The 16,487-nt window shown below is 41.9% G+C and overlaps 1 protein-coding gene across 1 annotated transcript in view; it reads right to left on the reverse strand.

The window, feature by feature from the left end:
• Window positions 1-14,785, reverse strand: part of BMPR2 (bone morphogenetic protein receptor type 2) — a 107,850-nt gene extending 93,065 nt beyond the window's left edge. Inside the window, exon 1 of the mRNA XM_054069872.1 lies at window positions 14,459-14,785. Within this exon, the coding sequence (XP_053925847.1) occupies window positions 14,459-14,504 (46 nt within the window). The 5' untranslated portion in view covers window positions 14,505-14,785. The remainder of the gene's footprint in view (window positions 1-14,458) is intronic.
• Between the last annotated feature and the right edge of the window lie 1,702 nt (window positions 14,786-16,487).

Genomic DNA, 16,487 nt, shown 5'->3' on the forward strand with positions numbered 1-16,487 from the left:
TAGGAGCTTCTCTCTAGGAGTATCATTGCTAAAGACCTAGTTAACTCTGCCTCTAGTTTAATTCTGTTTATCTTAAAGCTATGAGAGGTTTATTATCATATGCTACAAGTTTTCTGCACTCCTTACCAGAACTGGATAAATGCCATCATATGCCAAGTATGGGAAAGGAGAGAGGAACTCTTCTTTTCCTCTAGCGGAGACATTTGAGACGAGGACAGTCTTTGTATTCACATTTGTATACATTTTGTGAATAAAAACCGGAAGGATAGGAAGGGCAGAGCAAGCAAAGGCCACGGCAATTCTAAGCTAACTTCCAAAGCCTGATCTCATCAGTCTTGCACAATACAACTCTAAACACAAAGATGAGAATTTAAAAGAATTCTAGCAGAACTACAAGGAAAGGTATCCACTGTCACACTAATGAACAGATACAGATCTCTGAAAGAGCATGATGGTTTTCCTTTTGAACTGTCACACCCTCTCCCCTCCCCGTACAGCAGTTGACAACACTGAAAATAATTTTAGTTTGCCTCTACGCATAGTGAAAACACACATTATCAGCTTGCCTTTCAAAAGTCCTTGAACTCTTGAATAAATTGCACTACAGAAGAAACAGTTTGGAAACCTCTGCCATGGAACCTGCATGTTCCTCAAGGACTGGAAGAGCCCTCCATGCAATTTTACCGTAACGGGCCCCCTCCCCAAATCCTAACCAAAGCTTCATATGATTCTTCCGAAAGCATTATCTAAGTGTATCTCTGAAATTGCTTCCTTAATTACTCAAGTTCATGCATGTTGAACAGAAGTTTAGCAGACGAGCCACCTCTCTAGTGCTACACTGAGCCAAGTTCACATAGGCAATGGCTGCCCTATACCACCTCCAACCTCACCTCACCACATTTCCCCCACCAAAAATCACACATTCACAGAGGGTCTGTCATTTATCAATCGAGATTCTCAGAGTTTGTGTTCTGCAGACACTAAAAGCGGAAAAATAAAAGAGCGCCGCTTTTAAAAAGCATATCAGATGAGTCGGGGAAGCTAAGCATTCCTTTAGGGAAGAATAAACTTCAGTCTTTCGCACTTCCTTTAAGCATCCCAGTTGATTCGAGCACTTATCAAAGATCTCTTTTTAGTAACGTGATACAACTCGCTGCTTTTCATTAAAGCTAAAAAATGCATGAAACAGTAATGTTCAAGTTTAAATAAAAATGTCTTTTGACAATAACAGAAACAAAGGGAATAAGTGAAAACAAAAAGGAGACTATCAAGAAAGAAGAGTGAAGAACCCCCTACAAACAGGCGAAGAGAGATGGAGGAAGGTCTGCAACTGTGAAACTCTTCTCTGCAAGAACTTGAAATTACCCCTTTTTCTACCAAATGAGGTAGAGATCCTGAAGAGAAAAAAAAAACTGTCACAATTATGCACAACGCAGATGAATCAAGGTCAGACAGATAGTTATAATAATGATTTTCTGATGCTCTATATGACTGATTTCATGTTTGTTTCAATGCCCTGCTTTTAGGTAATTCTGATTTTGCTAATTAAAACAGAACTAGAATTATGCTTATCCTCTGCTAAACATAACATTTGCAGCTTCCCTCCTTTAAATGCTTCACTAGGATCTTAAACTGCAGAGGTATTATCATCTCCTGCTCAAGCTGAACAATTGACATGGGAGAAGGAATGATGGACACAAAGCCAGGTAAGATAAAATATGAAATTACAGTAGCAATTTACTGTACGTGAAATATTCTGCAGCGACTTCATAGGTGCAAGACCACAACTTCTTCCCAAGAACTATTTTACACTCACTGCAAGTTAGGAGCATTCACATGAGCAACTAAAGCAAAGCAATTGGCTAACTATTTAGTTTGCGTCTGAACCGATCCTGCCCCTTAACATCTCTTTATTTATGGTTCTTAACATTCATCCTCAAGCTGTTAAGTTTTATTTCACTGCTTGTACCTCCTAAGCTACTACTGAGGTCTGCTACTCGCTGTTTGTCTTCACATCACCAGGAAAACTTGAAATTACCTTTCCACATTTTCCTCAACAGCTTCATCATTTTTCCCCTCAGCAGTCCTCCCCAACTGATTCTGGTAGTGTCTACACAGAAATCAAGCCAACAAATCCTGCAGAACTAATTACACTAGGCTCAGCTTGTCCTACATCAGTTTACCTTCACATTTTGATACACCTTGGACGCAGACACATCTACTTGTTAAAAAAAAAAATAAAAATAAAAAGCCCGTTCTTTGGAAACCTTGTTTGAAAAAGTCAAACTCACTCTACTACTCTTCAATTAAAGGAGAAAGATGAGTCTCCAATAGTGTTTCCTAATACTTGTGGCTATAAAAGTGTACTAAGTGTACTTAGACTTCCTCCCACCCCAACCAGATAACAAGCTTTTCCTTCAAAGCAAATATAATTAACTGAACAGCACTTCATTAAACCATTTCTTTCAAAAACCACCACTCCTATTAAATGAGAGGAAACCAGCATTCTGCAATCCAGACGGCATCCTTTCAAGTTGGGATCCTTAACTCTAGGAAGAGTATTGCTGGTGATGCACTGAGCTCTTGACTTGCCATTCCGTGTGCCCACCACAGCACATTCTTTAGCTGCAAGGTCACTTTTAAGAAGGTGATTAGCCTTTCTTGTTTGGTACAGGATGAATGATGCTCTCGTGCCTGTCTAGACTGAAACCTGATGGAATGCAGTTACCTCTGCACCTCAGATTCCCACACCTCACGGAAGTGAAGCAAGACGTGGTGTTATCAATTAAGTGCTGAAACTAAGTGCTTTATGTAATTGCCACAGAGGAATTTACTATCAGATTCTATCATATACGTCATCCTCATTTGTCATTATATATTTCAGCTAAAAGCAATAACTGTTTCTATGCGGCATTCCTAGATTATGTGAAACTATTTAGTTGCAATTATATGTTGAAAGCACATGTCAGTAACATAAATGTAAATTCATTACATGCTTATACTAACTATCCTAAAAAGAATAATACAGCCAAGGGTGGAGAAGGGTGGGCAAATCTAGGAAAAGAATCAAGACATAAATACCTTCCCCTGTAATAACATCCAGCCAGGATGTCTAGTTTTATCTGGAGAAGCATGGATATTGTAATAGCCTTACTTCTCAGTGTTTCCTGATAGTCTCACTTAAAATGCCCAATCTCTAAAATCTGTGTCAAGTTCTAAGAACTAACTGTAAATCTGTACAAATCAATTAAGTATTCAGAACACTGGAATACTAAGAAGGCTGGTGGGATTACACTAGCATCTTATACAATAAGCATGTGAAAATAGAATATAATTGTACTGAACTTCATTGTCCCAAAGTGATTCCGCTTTTTAACTTATAGCATGAACGCAAAAATATGTAAAGAAAGCAATGCTGAGAAGCTCATAACTGGCATCACTTCAGCACAGAAAAGTGACTTGTTTAAATTTCCATTTAAATACAGAACATCCGCATAAATTTTCATTTTCCCCTCAGTAATCAGATACAGAAGAAGAGTTAGCTGATACAGTAAGAAGTTTAGTATTTAGAACCATCTTAACTTCAATTAGAAGCCTGGCTAAAGGCTGTTGATGTCTTTTGTTTAGTTTTTATTTTGCATTATATGCATGAACATATTGCAGGAAGATTAAAAGTTATATATAACAGCATCGTAAAACGTACATTGAATCTCGGTGTCTGAAAACTATTAAACTACATTTTAAAATCTGAAGTTGGCAGAAAAAGATACCATATGCACGACAAATACATGAAAAGTGCCACCACAGAAGAGCCGTATCTCCTCTTGTTAGTAGTAAAGCATCATTAAAAAATAGGTGCTATTTGTAAAACCCCATAGTCATTCAAATGCTTCAATCGAGCATTAGCTGAGACACTGCACCGATTTTCACAAATATTTAACAACAATTTGATGGAAGATTAATCCTAACCAAACGCAAGGAGGTAAAGTTATAAAAAGGATTGAGATTCTATGCAAATTCTTATTTCAGCCAGCACAACTACCAGCTTCTTGGTACAAAAATATGCTCAGTAAAGTTTTGCATTATTTGCCACATAAAAACGGGGTTTTTTAAAGTTAAAATTTTAGTTTTCATCTGTTTCTCTACACTCCAAGCAGTTTAAACAAAAACTTGTGGCTGCTATGAGCACCAGCTATACACAGTGCAGTTCAGACACAATTCCAGAGGATGCATTCTGGATTTACTGGCAATTCCAAATGCTTTCTTACTTCACTACTGCAAGCTTCTTTCTGTAACAGGATACAGGAGTAGGAGTGTAACACACATTGCCTTGTGTGCTACAAGTCACCACTCTTTCCAACAGGTCCCAGTGTTTTTAATGAGAATCTTAATTAACTGTGTAGCTTTTTAACTTTTCAGCCTATCTTCTTTCTCTCTTTCCTCGATCACCACCTCTATCCAGTTTTGCTTACACCCTGTTAAAAAACACAGTTTTCATTCCTCTGCATGCCTTACGTTCTCAGCTCAGCTCCCTTGTTACTAACCCTTCTCCCACCCTTCCAAAACCAGCTGAGAAAATCAAGTTGTTGTCCATGACATCACTTTGACGGTATTTGCCTTTTTTGGAGACCTCCATTTGCTTCAAGATGAAGGACTTTGTTTTGATGACTGATTTGAAGTATGTGACATCTGAATAGTTGCTTTCACATTTAACTCTTCCATTTCTCAGCAGGACCCAATTTAACATCCCTTCTACTGCATTCCTTCTTAAACACCTCTAGATTTCCTTCAGTGAAGTGACTTCTGCTCAGAATATGCTTGCCAGTCTCACATATTAAGCATTACTTATTTTTCAAGTGTCTTAGGACCTCACTGTTTTTTTCCCCCCATATGCAGGAAAGCAAGAAGAAAATATTCTTGCATTCTCCAAATGAAACGATGAAGTTGTTTGAGTTATTATACTATATTGTAGTCTTCCTTATTTTACACACCTTTTCCCCATTTTCTAAATGCCTTTAGTACGTTGTGTCATGTTTGGACTGTGTATTCCTGTGCCCAAAGGCCACATCTTCAATTTCAAGTAGCATGATATAATCTGCACACAGAGTGGTAAAATAATCAATTAGGGGTTTATTTGTTTTGCACACAAACACTCGGTTCCACTACCTCTTAAAATAAGAGAAGGTAAATTTGCTGACACCTTCATTAAGGGTATTACCCCTCTGACAAGAAACAATAAAAGTGAAGAAAGTCTCTTTATTTGTGACAACATATTTCTAAGTTTGTACTGAAAAACTCAGGAAAAAATATTTACTAGATTTTAAATTCTCCTCTAAAACAAGGCTAAATAACTATGGGCAAACAACTGTTCTGCTGCAACAGCATTAACTACTACAGACTAAATTTAACTGAAATATAATTATGCCAGATTCATCATAATATAACTAAAAGAGAAAGTATTTAACACAACCTCATAGATTCTGGATATAATTAATAACTGTAAAGTTGATCAGTCATACATCTGTTTAGATGGACTTCTGTTTAGATGGACTTCTGTTTAGATGGACTTCTGTTTAGATGGACTTCTTGGAAATTAAGAACATCAAGCAAGCAGCTAATTTGCTAACATTAAAATATTAGGTTTTAGTAGTGAAGCAGGTTGGTATACCCGAATTTCAGTAACATAATAAGTATATAAGGATATATATACCTACAATCACACACACACACATATATGCCTATTACCAGCTGTCTTCACTGTGTCTGTGCAACACACACTAGAATCAGGGATTTGAATATGTTCCATATAAAAAAGTTTACAGAGAGATCCAAATCTGCTGCGGTGTGCATGAGAAATTATTTACTCTGATTTAAGCAGAAATAAACTGTTTCCAGATCTTTTTTTCACTCATTTAGATTCATGGAGTCATTCATCCCAGCCTGCAAAGCAGAGTAAGAATAGCACCGAATGCTGGAACAAGTTTTCCCACTTCCCAGGCGCATCCAGCTCCAATTCCAGCAGCAAGCCCTGCCAGGCAGGAGGCTGCACCCTGCCCCAGCTCAGTCTGGCTTACAGCTGGCACAGTCTGGGCCAGGGACTATTTCAGTGGGGGCAGCTGCCCCGGCTACAGCTCCTCCACCAGGCCATTAGGGCTAGAAATAAAGGCAAAAGAACTCTAAACATGCAAACATTAGAAACTTACACCGTGGTGGCATCCAGACGAACTTCATTACAGTGTTCCTTTTATCCTTCTCCGATTGCAACTTAAATTATTTTAACTCATAAAGACTGTCCCTGGACTAAGTGTCTGGTTTTGTTTTGCATACTTATGGCGGTGCCACAAACTACAATTTTCCTAGTGCAATCTTAAGTTTTCCTCAGCTTACTATATTGGCTCTACATATCATTCATATGTCAGACACCAAACGTAATGAAAATTTATATTTAAGAACTAGTTAGCATGAAGAAAATCCTAACCTTCAGCTAAAAGGGCCCTTGCCTGCAAATAAACATAGAAAAATAACTTCTAGGGTTTAGTTTTAAAAATTACTGGCAAAGTTCACAGCATGTAGCACACATCTACAGTGTACAGTATATCCACACCAAGGGTTTTGCAAGTTAGAAAGCACAGGAACACAAAGCCCCACAGCCAGGCCACTTTTGCTGATTTCTCTCTAAAGGGCACCACCAGAAGGAAGGATTAATTTTCAAGTAGATCCAGCAACAAACTAAATACAACAGAACCTCTCCACCACTAACAAAAGCAAACATTTTTTAGCAGTGGACAACTAAACGTGCTCCGGTAAGATAATTTATTTAATACAATCATTGCTATAGAAAATAGCTTGAACATCAACACTACCCATTATTTTTTTACCGATATATGTTTGTCAAGTCTAACAAATTTCAGAATAGCAAAAGACTGTAAATTAGCTTAAATTCTTAGAAAATCTAATTAAGGTTCTCTAATATGGATGATCTAAGAGTTGTTTTATAGTATCTGTACCCATACCACTCTGTATGCAAAAATAAAATGTTTTATTTTTAACAGAAAGGAAGCCAAACTGAGTAAGCCTGAGAAGGCAAAAGCAATAAAAGAAGAGCATGTTTAGTTAGTTGTTCTTATCACAGAACTACGCTAAAGCTTCTCACACCGGGTGAACCTGACCTTTGTGGCTTATGCAGAGGGAAGTGTACTTCATGCCAAGAATGATGAGCTTGGGAGATGACACTGCCAACGCCCAATACTTTGCTATTAATTAAGTGCTGCATTCTCTAATCTATAAATTAAGGGGCCCAATTAACGTACATGACCTACGATTATACTTTCAGTCATCCCACTCAAAAAAAAAAAAAGCCTCTTACCCATATTTCCTTACACCCATCCTGCTTACAACTCAAAATAGGACAAGTATGTACAGTAGAACAAGGAGCATGAATGCAGTATAACCTTTTGGCTAAACATAACAGCACAAGCTGCTGTGCACTGCTGCCAGCATTACCCAGCGTACTTGCCGGTGACAGCGCAGCAGCTCAGAAGTTCACTGCACCATGAGCTGTGTCATTGTCTGCCATTTACTCCAACCCAGAAGGTGACAGTACCTGCCTTTCCATTACTTCTGCTTAACGAAAATAATAAATCTATTTTTCATGCACTTCACAGGTTCAAGTAAGCATAATACATAACGAACGTTCAAAGAGACCACAGGAAAAGCGTTAAGTTACAACACCACTGGAAAAGATAAGAAAGTTTAGTGTCTTGGATATCTGAACTAAAGCTAAGTGCATACACAGCATAATCAATTAAATCCAGTTTTGAAAGTGTGAAAAACAATGCATACAATAAAACGCAAGTTACTCATACACACTGTGAAGCCATAAATGTATTGGTAATCATCCAGTAAAGTGATCTGGGCACTGTTTTGGAAATTCAGTTTAAAAAATTGCACACTGCACGGTCTCAGAAACACAAGTTGTCCCACAAGCAGTAGACTACGCCTATAAACATGCCCTTCCTCCCACACTTCTCACCCAACTCCCACCCCTTTCACAAACGAGATCCCCAGTTCTCCCCCAGATCTCCTACAGCACACTGAATGAACAAAAGACAAAATGTACTGTGCTTCATCCAGAATGGTGTACGCATCAACACGATTACCAGCATCCCTGCACTGACCGGGTAGGCAGTTTTAAGCAAAGAATATTACCTGGACTGAGTTCTGCTCTCCTTTCCCCTTAGGGAACCCCTGACTTGCAATTGTCCCATTTATTCAGTTCTTAGTTTTCATAAAGACAGTAGCAAATTAATCTCTTGAGACGTCTAGCATCGTTTGCATATGGTTGAAATGGGCCTGCAGATTCAAAAGATACTGGTGGAGATGGAAGGGTTCGCAGATGGAAATGACAGTGTTCTTCATCAACAGTACCTTTTTCCCCTCTCTCCCTTCCTCTCACAGAATTAAGAAACAAAATAGAGAATACAAAGTACTGAGAGATCCAGAAGGTAGAGACACCTTTACAGTTTACAACAAAAAACATGATTCCATGCCAACCCAAGGCGACAATCAACCCTTGGAATAAAACACCATCACCACCCAAAAACCTTGTGGTTTCCAAATTTCTGTGACTGAGGGAAGGGGAGAAAGGTAAAGGCATTATCTAAATAACTAGGCATCTCATCCTCACAGAAGAGAACTGAAATTTTCAAAGCTGCTACCTACAACTAAGTTTTCTTTTTCTCCTCCAGCGCAAAAACTTCATCCCACCACACAACTGCTGGCACTAATTTCCAATCAACTCTGACAAACTTAAGACACCATCTCTGTCTGGATCTCTAATACACCTTGGTTTTCATCCCACCGCAAAACAGATTGAATCCTTCATCCTTTATCCTTTCAAATCTCTACTGTCCTGCTAGCCTTTCTTCCTCCCAGTCCCACACCCAGACTGACCTCTCCCACCCAACCCCACTCCTGCTGCTGCTGCTGCTCAGCTCAGCTCCCCGCTCTGCAAAACAGACCCCTCCAGTCAGGAGAGCACCATCAGAAATCAAAATTTTAGCAACATCTTAAGTTTTCAAAACCAGTTTTTTTAAATTGCAAAATTTTCATTTTAAATCACTGGAGTCAACTCAAGCTTCTCACCGCGAATTCCTGTAGCTAAGTGTGACACACTACCCTTCATCATGTGAACTTATCAAGACTGAGTTCCCGGGCAATTGTCTATGTGTGTATTCCACACTACCCATTCAGATGGATTGCCACCTATTAATTAAGGCATATCTTAAACAATCGTGCATTAGAATGGAAGGGGGAAAAATACTACTGCTGATGCATTATTAAAACCATAATGATTGAGCACTATAACAGGCCAGACTACCTACACAAGCTGTGAAATCCCTCTTCACTGAAGGAAACAGAAGTCTCTTCCAGCCTTACACTTCAGTGAACTTATGTTTCAGAGAAAAAGGAAAACAAAAGAAAACAAAAACAAAATAAAGAAAACAGAAAAGAAGTCAAAAGAAAAAAAAAAAAGTAAAACAACCCACAGAAAATCAGCCTGAATATTGAAATATTAGTGATTTTGAGAATAGTTCTTCTATACCACTTATTTTTTAATTGAAATTCAACCAGTGAGCAGTTCCACTAAATCTACAAGCTTAATAAAATTAATGTTTAAAACTGCCTGTAAGTTATGCAGAGATTCCTGTCCTTCCCAATATAAAGCATCGCCAAGCCTGGTTTGTTCAGGGCATAAACATTTTGTTCCAAATAAAACTTTATACACTGCCTACACGCAGCTCTGGCTGGGAAAGTTAGATTCTGCTCAGAAAATGACAGCACACATTCACCGCATAGTCAGACTGAGTCCAAACACATTATAGCTCCAGTGACAGTAAGCTGCGCACTGTATTGTTAGGAATAAAGCATTTCTGAAGAACCTAACATAGCAACTTTCTCCTCCTTCTGGTGAGCAAGGCAGAGGAAGGTGATATCTACCAAGGAAACAACGCTGCTGACTATTTAGACTACTGAGAAATACTTAATGGACTAAAAAAAGGCAGGGGGAAAAAAATGTAAAGGTCAATAAATTATTTTTTAGAGAAGTTTATAAAACCTGCTAGAGAGATGCAATCAAAACAATCAATTTGTATAAAGTTCACCATAAGAAATACACATGAAATACAGTTACGCTTCCCTCTTTGTCCTGGGTGGAGCGAGGCTTGCCTGCCTTCATCAGAGGATAAGCAGACAATTCAGCCAAGCTTTCACACGTGGTTCCCTCGAGGGTAAACCCATTCATACCAGGCTAAATAGGTATCTGTGTAATGTCTCAGAGCTTTAAATCTGGGCTCCTCAGCCACCAGATGAGCGCAGCTCCCATCCCTTCACAGTGCAGTACAGAAATAGTGAGGTTTGCTCAGAAACTGGAAGCCGCTCGGCTGAAACATCCCAGTGGTTCACACAGGCCAATTTACCTAATGGAAAAAGGCTCTTCTCAGCAGGGTGGGTGGCTCTGTGCAGAATCCTGTGCTTTCACAGCTATGCTATTTCTTTATACCACTAGACGGTTGATGAAGTCCTAGGCTGGCGTACAGGCTGCACTTGTATACGTGGTGATCCATCCAGCATACCCACCGTGCCACTCAAGCAAACAGTCTGTTTCCATCTGCTCAGCTAATACTGCTGAGACAGCTCTGAAGTCAAACAGACAAATAAATTCAAGTTTTAGATTACATCTGAATGAACCACAGACAATGGGTACAGCTCCAGTGAAGATGCAGAAATTGGGGTGCAGATAGGTTTAAAAGCTGCTTAATATGCAAGACACATAGTCAGTTACTAATTCAAAACACTGAATTAGAAGAACTGAGTTGAATAGCCAAAGGAGGCTTTTCCTCATGTCATACAATTCATATTTCAAATAAATTATGTTGAGACACTAAAGTAACTTTAACTGGCAAGACACAATTGGGTGAAGATGCTTCAGTTCACTCGTTTCAGTTAATAATTTAAATTATCATTAAAAAAAAATACTTCAATCTCTACCCAATTTCATTCACTCTGAAAATTTTGCAGCCCTGCTGAACCACATGGATACAGACGTACGGAAAGACTTCCAAAGATAAAAGGAAATACTGTTTGCTTTAATTTTCACTTTATACTTTCCACAAATAATTTACATATTAGACAATGGAATGCTGTCTACCCTGGATACGTATAAAGAAGGAAAAGTGGTTTAGTATTGCATATCACAGAAGGCAAGCAAGTGAAATGAGGAAAGATTATATCTTTAATATCAGGCCCATATGAACACCCAAACAAAATTCTTCAGCAATATTGCGGAACAGCTCAGAGGTTCACCAACCACCTCTTCAGACAACCCTCACCGTTAACGCATCCAAATCCTCTCAAATATTAGGGTGTATAACTATGTCTCATAGTTCTAAACAAAAGATTTACAAAGAGGTATTTCAGGTCATTTGCGAAATAAAGAACAAAGTGACGCAAATCAATTTTTTACCAATATAACTTTTGAAATCTCTCAGATTTTCACTGAATACTAGAATAGCAAAAATGTCCTTACATTTCCCTTTGCAAGGGATTTAAATACAGAGTTATCAGATACCTGTCAAGATCTAGATTTTACGGAGAATGCCAGTAATATCTTTCACTTAATAATCAGCAAATAATTCTGATTCTAGAGCCAGTTCATTACATCTCCAGTTACAAAGGTGAGGGAAGAACTACCTTCTTTCTTCATTCATATTCCAGATTATGAGCGAAACTGTCATCTACGGCCCTGACGTAAGTTTTTTTTTTTTCTTTGTCTTCTTTATGCATCTTTACATCTTTCCTTTCCAGGCCACAGCAAGCCCAGCTCTTTGTGGAGCACTCCCCAAGGAGGCCCAGATATTCTCCTCCAGCCAGAAATTTATAAACCTGTTATGAAAACGCTTTCCTTCTGATGTCATGGGTTTGCATTTACAAACACTCAATTTATACACTGTTGAGATATACTATCCGTTCGCTAATCAGAAATAAGAATTAATAGGGGGTTTCAGAGCTACAAAGGCAGCATTTTCACTGAGATGGGAGCTCGCAGTTCATACTCTGGGGGAGGGGAAGAGAAGAAAGAGTGTTGGCTCTTTCATGAACATAAAAGGGCAGAATTACACATTAGTGTAGCTTCCCCATGTACAGACATTTTTTTCCTGAAATGCAGTGCAAACTTAAAATCCATCGCTAGTTACTTTAAATAAAGCCCCAATCAGTCGTGTAATTACTTTTCCAAAGGATTATGAAATGAAATGCAGATTGTTAAAATTTCACAATTAAGAAATAAATCACAATGGGAAAATAGGTTCCTATTCCCAAAATAACCAAACAAGCTAGCATCGTTAATACCCTTTTAACAATGCAAAACCAGAACTGAAACACGAGGAATGCTGTTGCCCTGTCAGGATTGAGGTGAATTGGCAAAACTGTGCAACCATGGGCTCCTCCCGCACCTGCCCAGCCCTTGGCCTGGTTCAAATCCAGACTCACTCCTTCAGTAACCCTTCTCCCTCCCTCAATCAGGGCTAAGAAATTACCAACTCCACAAAGTTTTCACAAAGGGCGAAAAAAGCCTACACTTTTCAGAATTTGTATTTGAAAGAAACGTTAAGGTGCTGGGCATTCTTGATTTATGCACTTTCATATCAGGACTTTTGACCTTCAGAAGTCCCTTTTCTTCCAGAAAAGAAAAAAAAGAAAAAGAGAAACACTCCTCAGAAACTACGACCAAGAGATGCTGCAGACATCCATCTAAAATAATGGCAGGCAAAGGTCAGGATGGTACAGGCAACATTTTCATTTAAATACCTTCCTGAAAGAGACCTCTTAAAAAGCAGAAGCAAGAAAATCAGGGACTACCCAGTCAGAGCAGTGAAGGAGCTGCCTAAACATGTCATTTACAGGATTTTCCTAATAATGACACCGAGTATCTTCAACTCTGACAAATAATTCAATTTAAAAACCTCACCGAAATGTAACACAGGAACCACCTTATTGGCTCATCTCAGCAAGATGCAGCAATTTTCTTACAAGGACTCATTTATGAATTATACACATCAGATTACAAAATAACACTAAAAAAAGCAAGCACTGCATATTGGGTCCCAATTAGTAAAAACAGACCAAAGTCCTAGGAGTCTCCCGAAACCGCTGAAAAATGCATACAGCAAGAATTGCCATTAGTGCCTAACAAAGCTGGAAAATGCTCAGAAGGCTCCAACCTGCTCATCTGTCACCACAAGAGAAAACCTAAGATGCCAGACCAATATACATCTCTCTTCCAATATTACGGCCCAACATCCTACCTGTCTGACACCGAGCTTCCCAACAACACTAGAAATATGACTAGACTGTCCAAAAATACGATTAAGGACGCTCTTAGCATATATGCTTCCAACTTCTCGTTAAAAAGAGGGTACTCTTCAAGATCTTTTGGCATCCAGTGTGACTGTTCTTGTTCTATAATCACGAGCGACGAGGGAAATAGCCACATTTCTGCTTCTATATCTCCTCCCAAGAAAAGAAAAAAAATATATATACATCGCAGCAAATATATGTATATACATTCAGTGAGTGTTTTATGATCACAGCTGATGAGGGAAATAGCCACGTTTTTGCTTTGTATCTCCTCCAAAAAAGAAAATACATATATACATGGCAGTAGTGTGCATATATATATATATATATGCACGTTCAGCAGTCAGTGTGTTTTATGAACACAGCTGATGAGGGAAATAGCCATATTTTCCCTTCCTATCTCTTCTAAGAAAAAAAATCATATATACATAGCAGTAGGTACATATATCTCCATTCTGTAGTCAGCGTGAGCATTCTATAATCACAACTGATGAGGGAAATCGCCACATTTTTGCTCTGTAACTCCTCCAAGAATATATATACACACACATATATATGAATATATATATATATGCATTCAGCAGTCGGTGTGAGCGTTCTATAGTCACATCCCACAATGGAAATAGCTCCGTTTTTGCTTTGTATGTCCTCCAAGAAGAGAAATCCACCTCTCTACCTGGCAGCGAGAGCGTTCTCGAGCCGCAGCCCAGGCTGAAGGCCCCTAAAAAGCCGCGATGCTGATAGAATTAAAAATGGCTGTGCCCAAAGATCCCCCGGCCGGGCAGGCAGGGCTCCGCCGGGGATTAAAATATATATTAAAACATAAATTAAAGCTCCCCGCATGGCCTGGGCGAGGCATGCAAAGCGAAAAGGCGAGCTCTTTATTTCCCCCAAGCTGGAAGGAGCCTTTGGACGAGGGCTGCGACGCGGGGCGAGTTCGTTTACACAATAAAGCGCGTTTAATTTGCCCTGACGCCGAGCGCTGGGGAGTTTAGGGGGCGGGGGGGGGGGGCGGGGATGCCGAGGGACCCCCGGTACTTACCGGCCGCGGCCCCGGCGAGCAGGAGCAGGAGCGCCAGGGCGCGCATCCCCGGCGGCGGAGAGGACGGCAACGAGGAAAAAAAAACCCGAAGGCGAAGATCCCGCGCTCTTAGCGCCCCGCGGCCGCCTCCCCGCGCCGGGGCATCGCCCCCCGGCCGCCGCAGGGCGCTCCTACGGCCCCATCGGCCCCGCGGGCAGCGGCGGCCGGAGCGGGGGCAGCGGAGAGAGCGGCGCTGCCCGCACCCGCCAACCCGCCTGCCCCTCCTCCGCCTCTCCGCCTGCCTCTGCCTCCTCCTCCCGTCCCCTCCTCCTCCTGCCTCTCCCTCTGCCTCCTTCTCCTCCTGTCCCACTCCTCCCTCCCTCTCCTGCCTCTCCTGCCCCCTCCTCTTTCTGCCTCTCCTAACTCCTCCTCTCCTGTCTCCTCCTCCTGTCCCACTCCTCCTCCTCTTTGCCTGCTTCCTGCTGTCCCTCTCCTGCCTCCCTCCTACCTCCTCCTCCTGCCCCTCTCCTGCCTCCTCCTCCCTCTCTTGCCCCCTCCTCCTTTTTCTCCTCCTCCTCCTCCTCCTCTCTTGCCCCCCTCGTCCCTCTCCTGCTGCCCCTCTCCTGCCTCCTCCTCCCTCTCTTGCCCTCCTCCTCCCTCTCTTGCCCCCCTCCTCCTCCTGCCTCCTCCTTTTTCTCCTCCTCCTCCTCTCCTGCCCCCCCCCCCCCCCCGCCCCCAGCCGCAGGCCGCCCCGCCCCAGCGGCTGCAGACACAAAGGAGGAGTCGCTCCCAGCCTGGGCGCCGCGCCACACACCCACCTCGACCACGCCCCCTCCCCAGCCCCCACGGCTCCCTCTCCCCCCACCATAGAGAGGTGGCCTCCAGGTAGGGAGAGAGGGGCCCACAGGAGGCGGGGCGCGAGGCGCGGCCGCCATGTTGGGGGCTGTGGTAAGGGGCCCCGGTACTGGGAGGAGGTGGAGGGGGTCGTGGGGAGAGAGGGACGGCTTAGAGCAGCTTGTGGAGCTGAAAGGGGCCTCCAGGAAAGCTGGGGAGGGGCTCTTTATCACGGAGTGTAGGGATAGGACGAGGGGGAACGGTTTTAAGATGAAAGAGGGGAGATTGAGATTAGACATTAGGAAGAATTTCTTCCCTGTAAGATGGTAGAGGCACTGGCACAGGTTGTCCAGGGGAGCTGTGGCTGCCCCATCCCTGCAGGTGCTCAGGGCCAGGTTGGATGGGGCCTTGGGCAGCGTGGTCTGATGGGAGGTGTCCCTGCCCATGACGGGGGATTGGAGCTGGATGGGCTCTGAGGTCCCTTCCAACCCAACCTATTCCATGATTTGATGATAAGCCAGGGGCTCTGGAGGTGAGGGGTGGCTGTGTGAGCCAGGCCCGGGCCCCATCTGGCATGGGGAAGGCTTCCAACACCTGCCCAGGAAGGGCTTGCTCCTGGCGGGCAGCAGGGAACAGCTCTGCGAGCCTCTTAGCAGGAAAATGTAAGCTCAAGAATCACAACTCCAGGTGTAACAATAACAAAAGATGTAGGTAAAATAAATGTAAATAACAAAAAAAGTAGTCCATGAGATTGCATAAGCTTTGAACGCTTTCAAAAAACCCCAAAATTCTGCCTTGTCCTCCACTTCAGGCCCCTCTTGTCACTGTCCTTGCTGACCTCTACTGTGAGCCCTGGGAACAGTACCTGTTCCATTCCATTAGAGAGCCACCCTGCATTACAGGAGCTCCTCAGGCAGGTCTACCCAGCTCACAGAGCTTCAGCCACCTGACTCTCCCAAGCAAAACCATTATCTGCCTCTTAAAGAGATTTTATTATTTCAAAACAGAGGTAAACAGCACAGCACAGGTTGCTGTGCTGTTTGTGTGCTTTAACCTTTGCTATATTGCACAGGACCAGCAAGATCATCAATGGAGGCCAGCAGCTGAGGGGAGAACTGTGACTGGAATGCAGTGTCTGATGTTCTGGCCAAGCAAGGCTCTTTCAAACCAGTTTTACTGGATGTAGCATAGAAAAAAGGTTCTTGAAAACATCCTA

This window comes from Cuculus canorus, chromosome 6, assembly GCF_017976375.1.
Source record: "Cuculus canorus isolate bCucCan1 chromosome 6, bCucCan1.pri, whole genome shotgun sequence".
NCBI classification, from domain to species: Eukaryota; Metazoa; Chordata; class Aves; order Cuculiformes; family Cuculidae; genus Cuculus; species Cuculus canorus.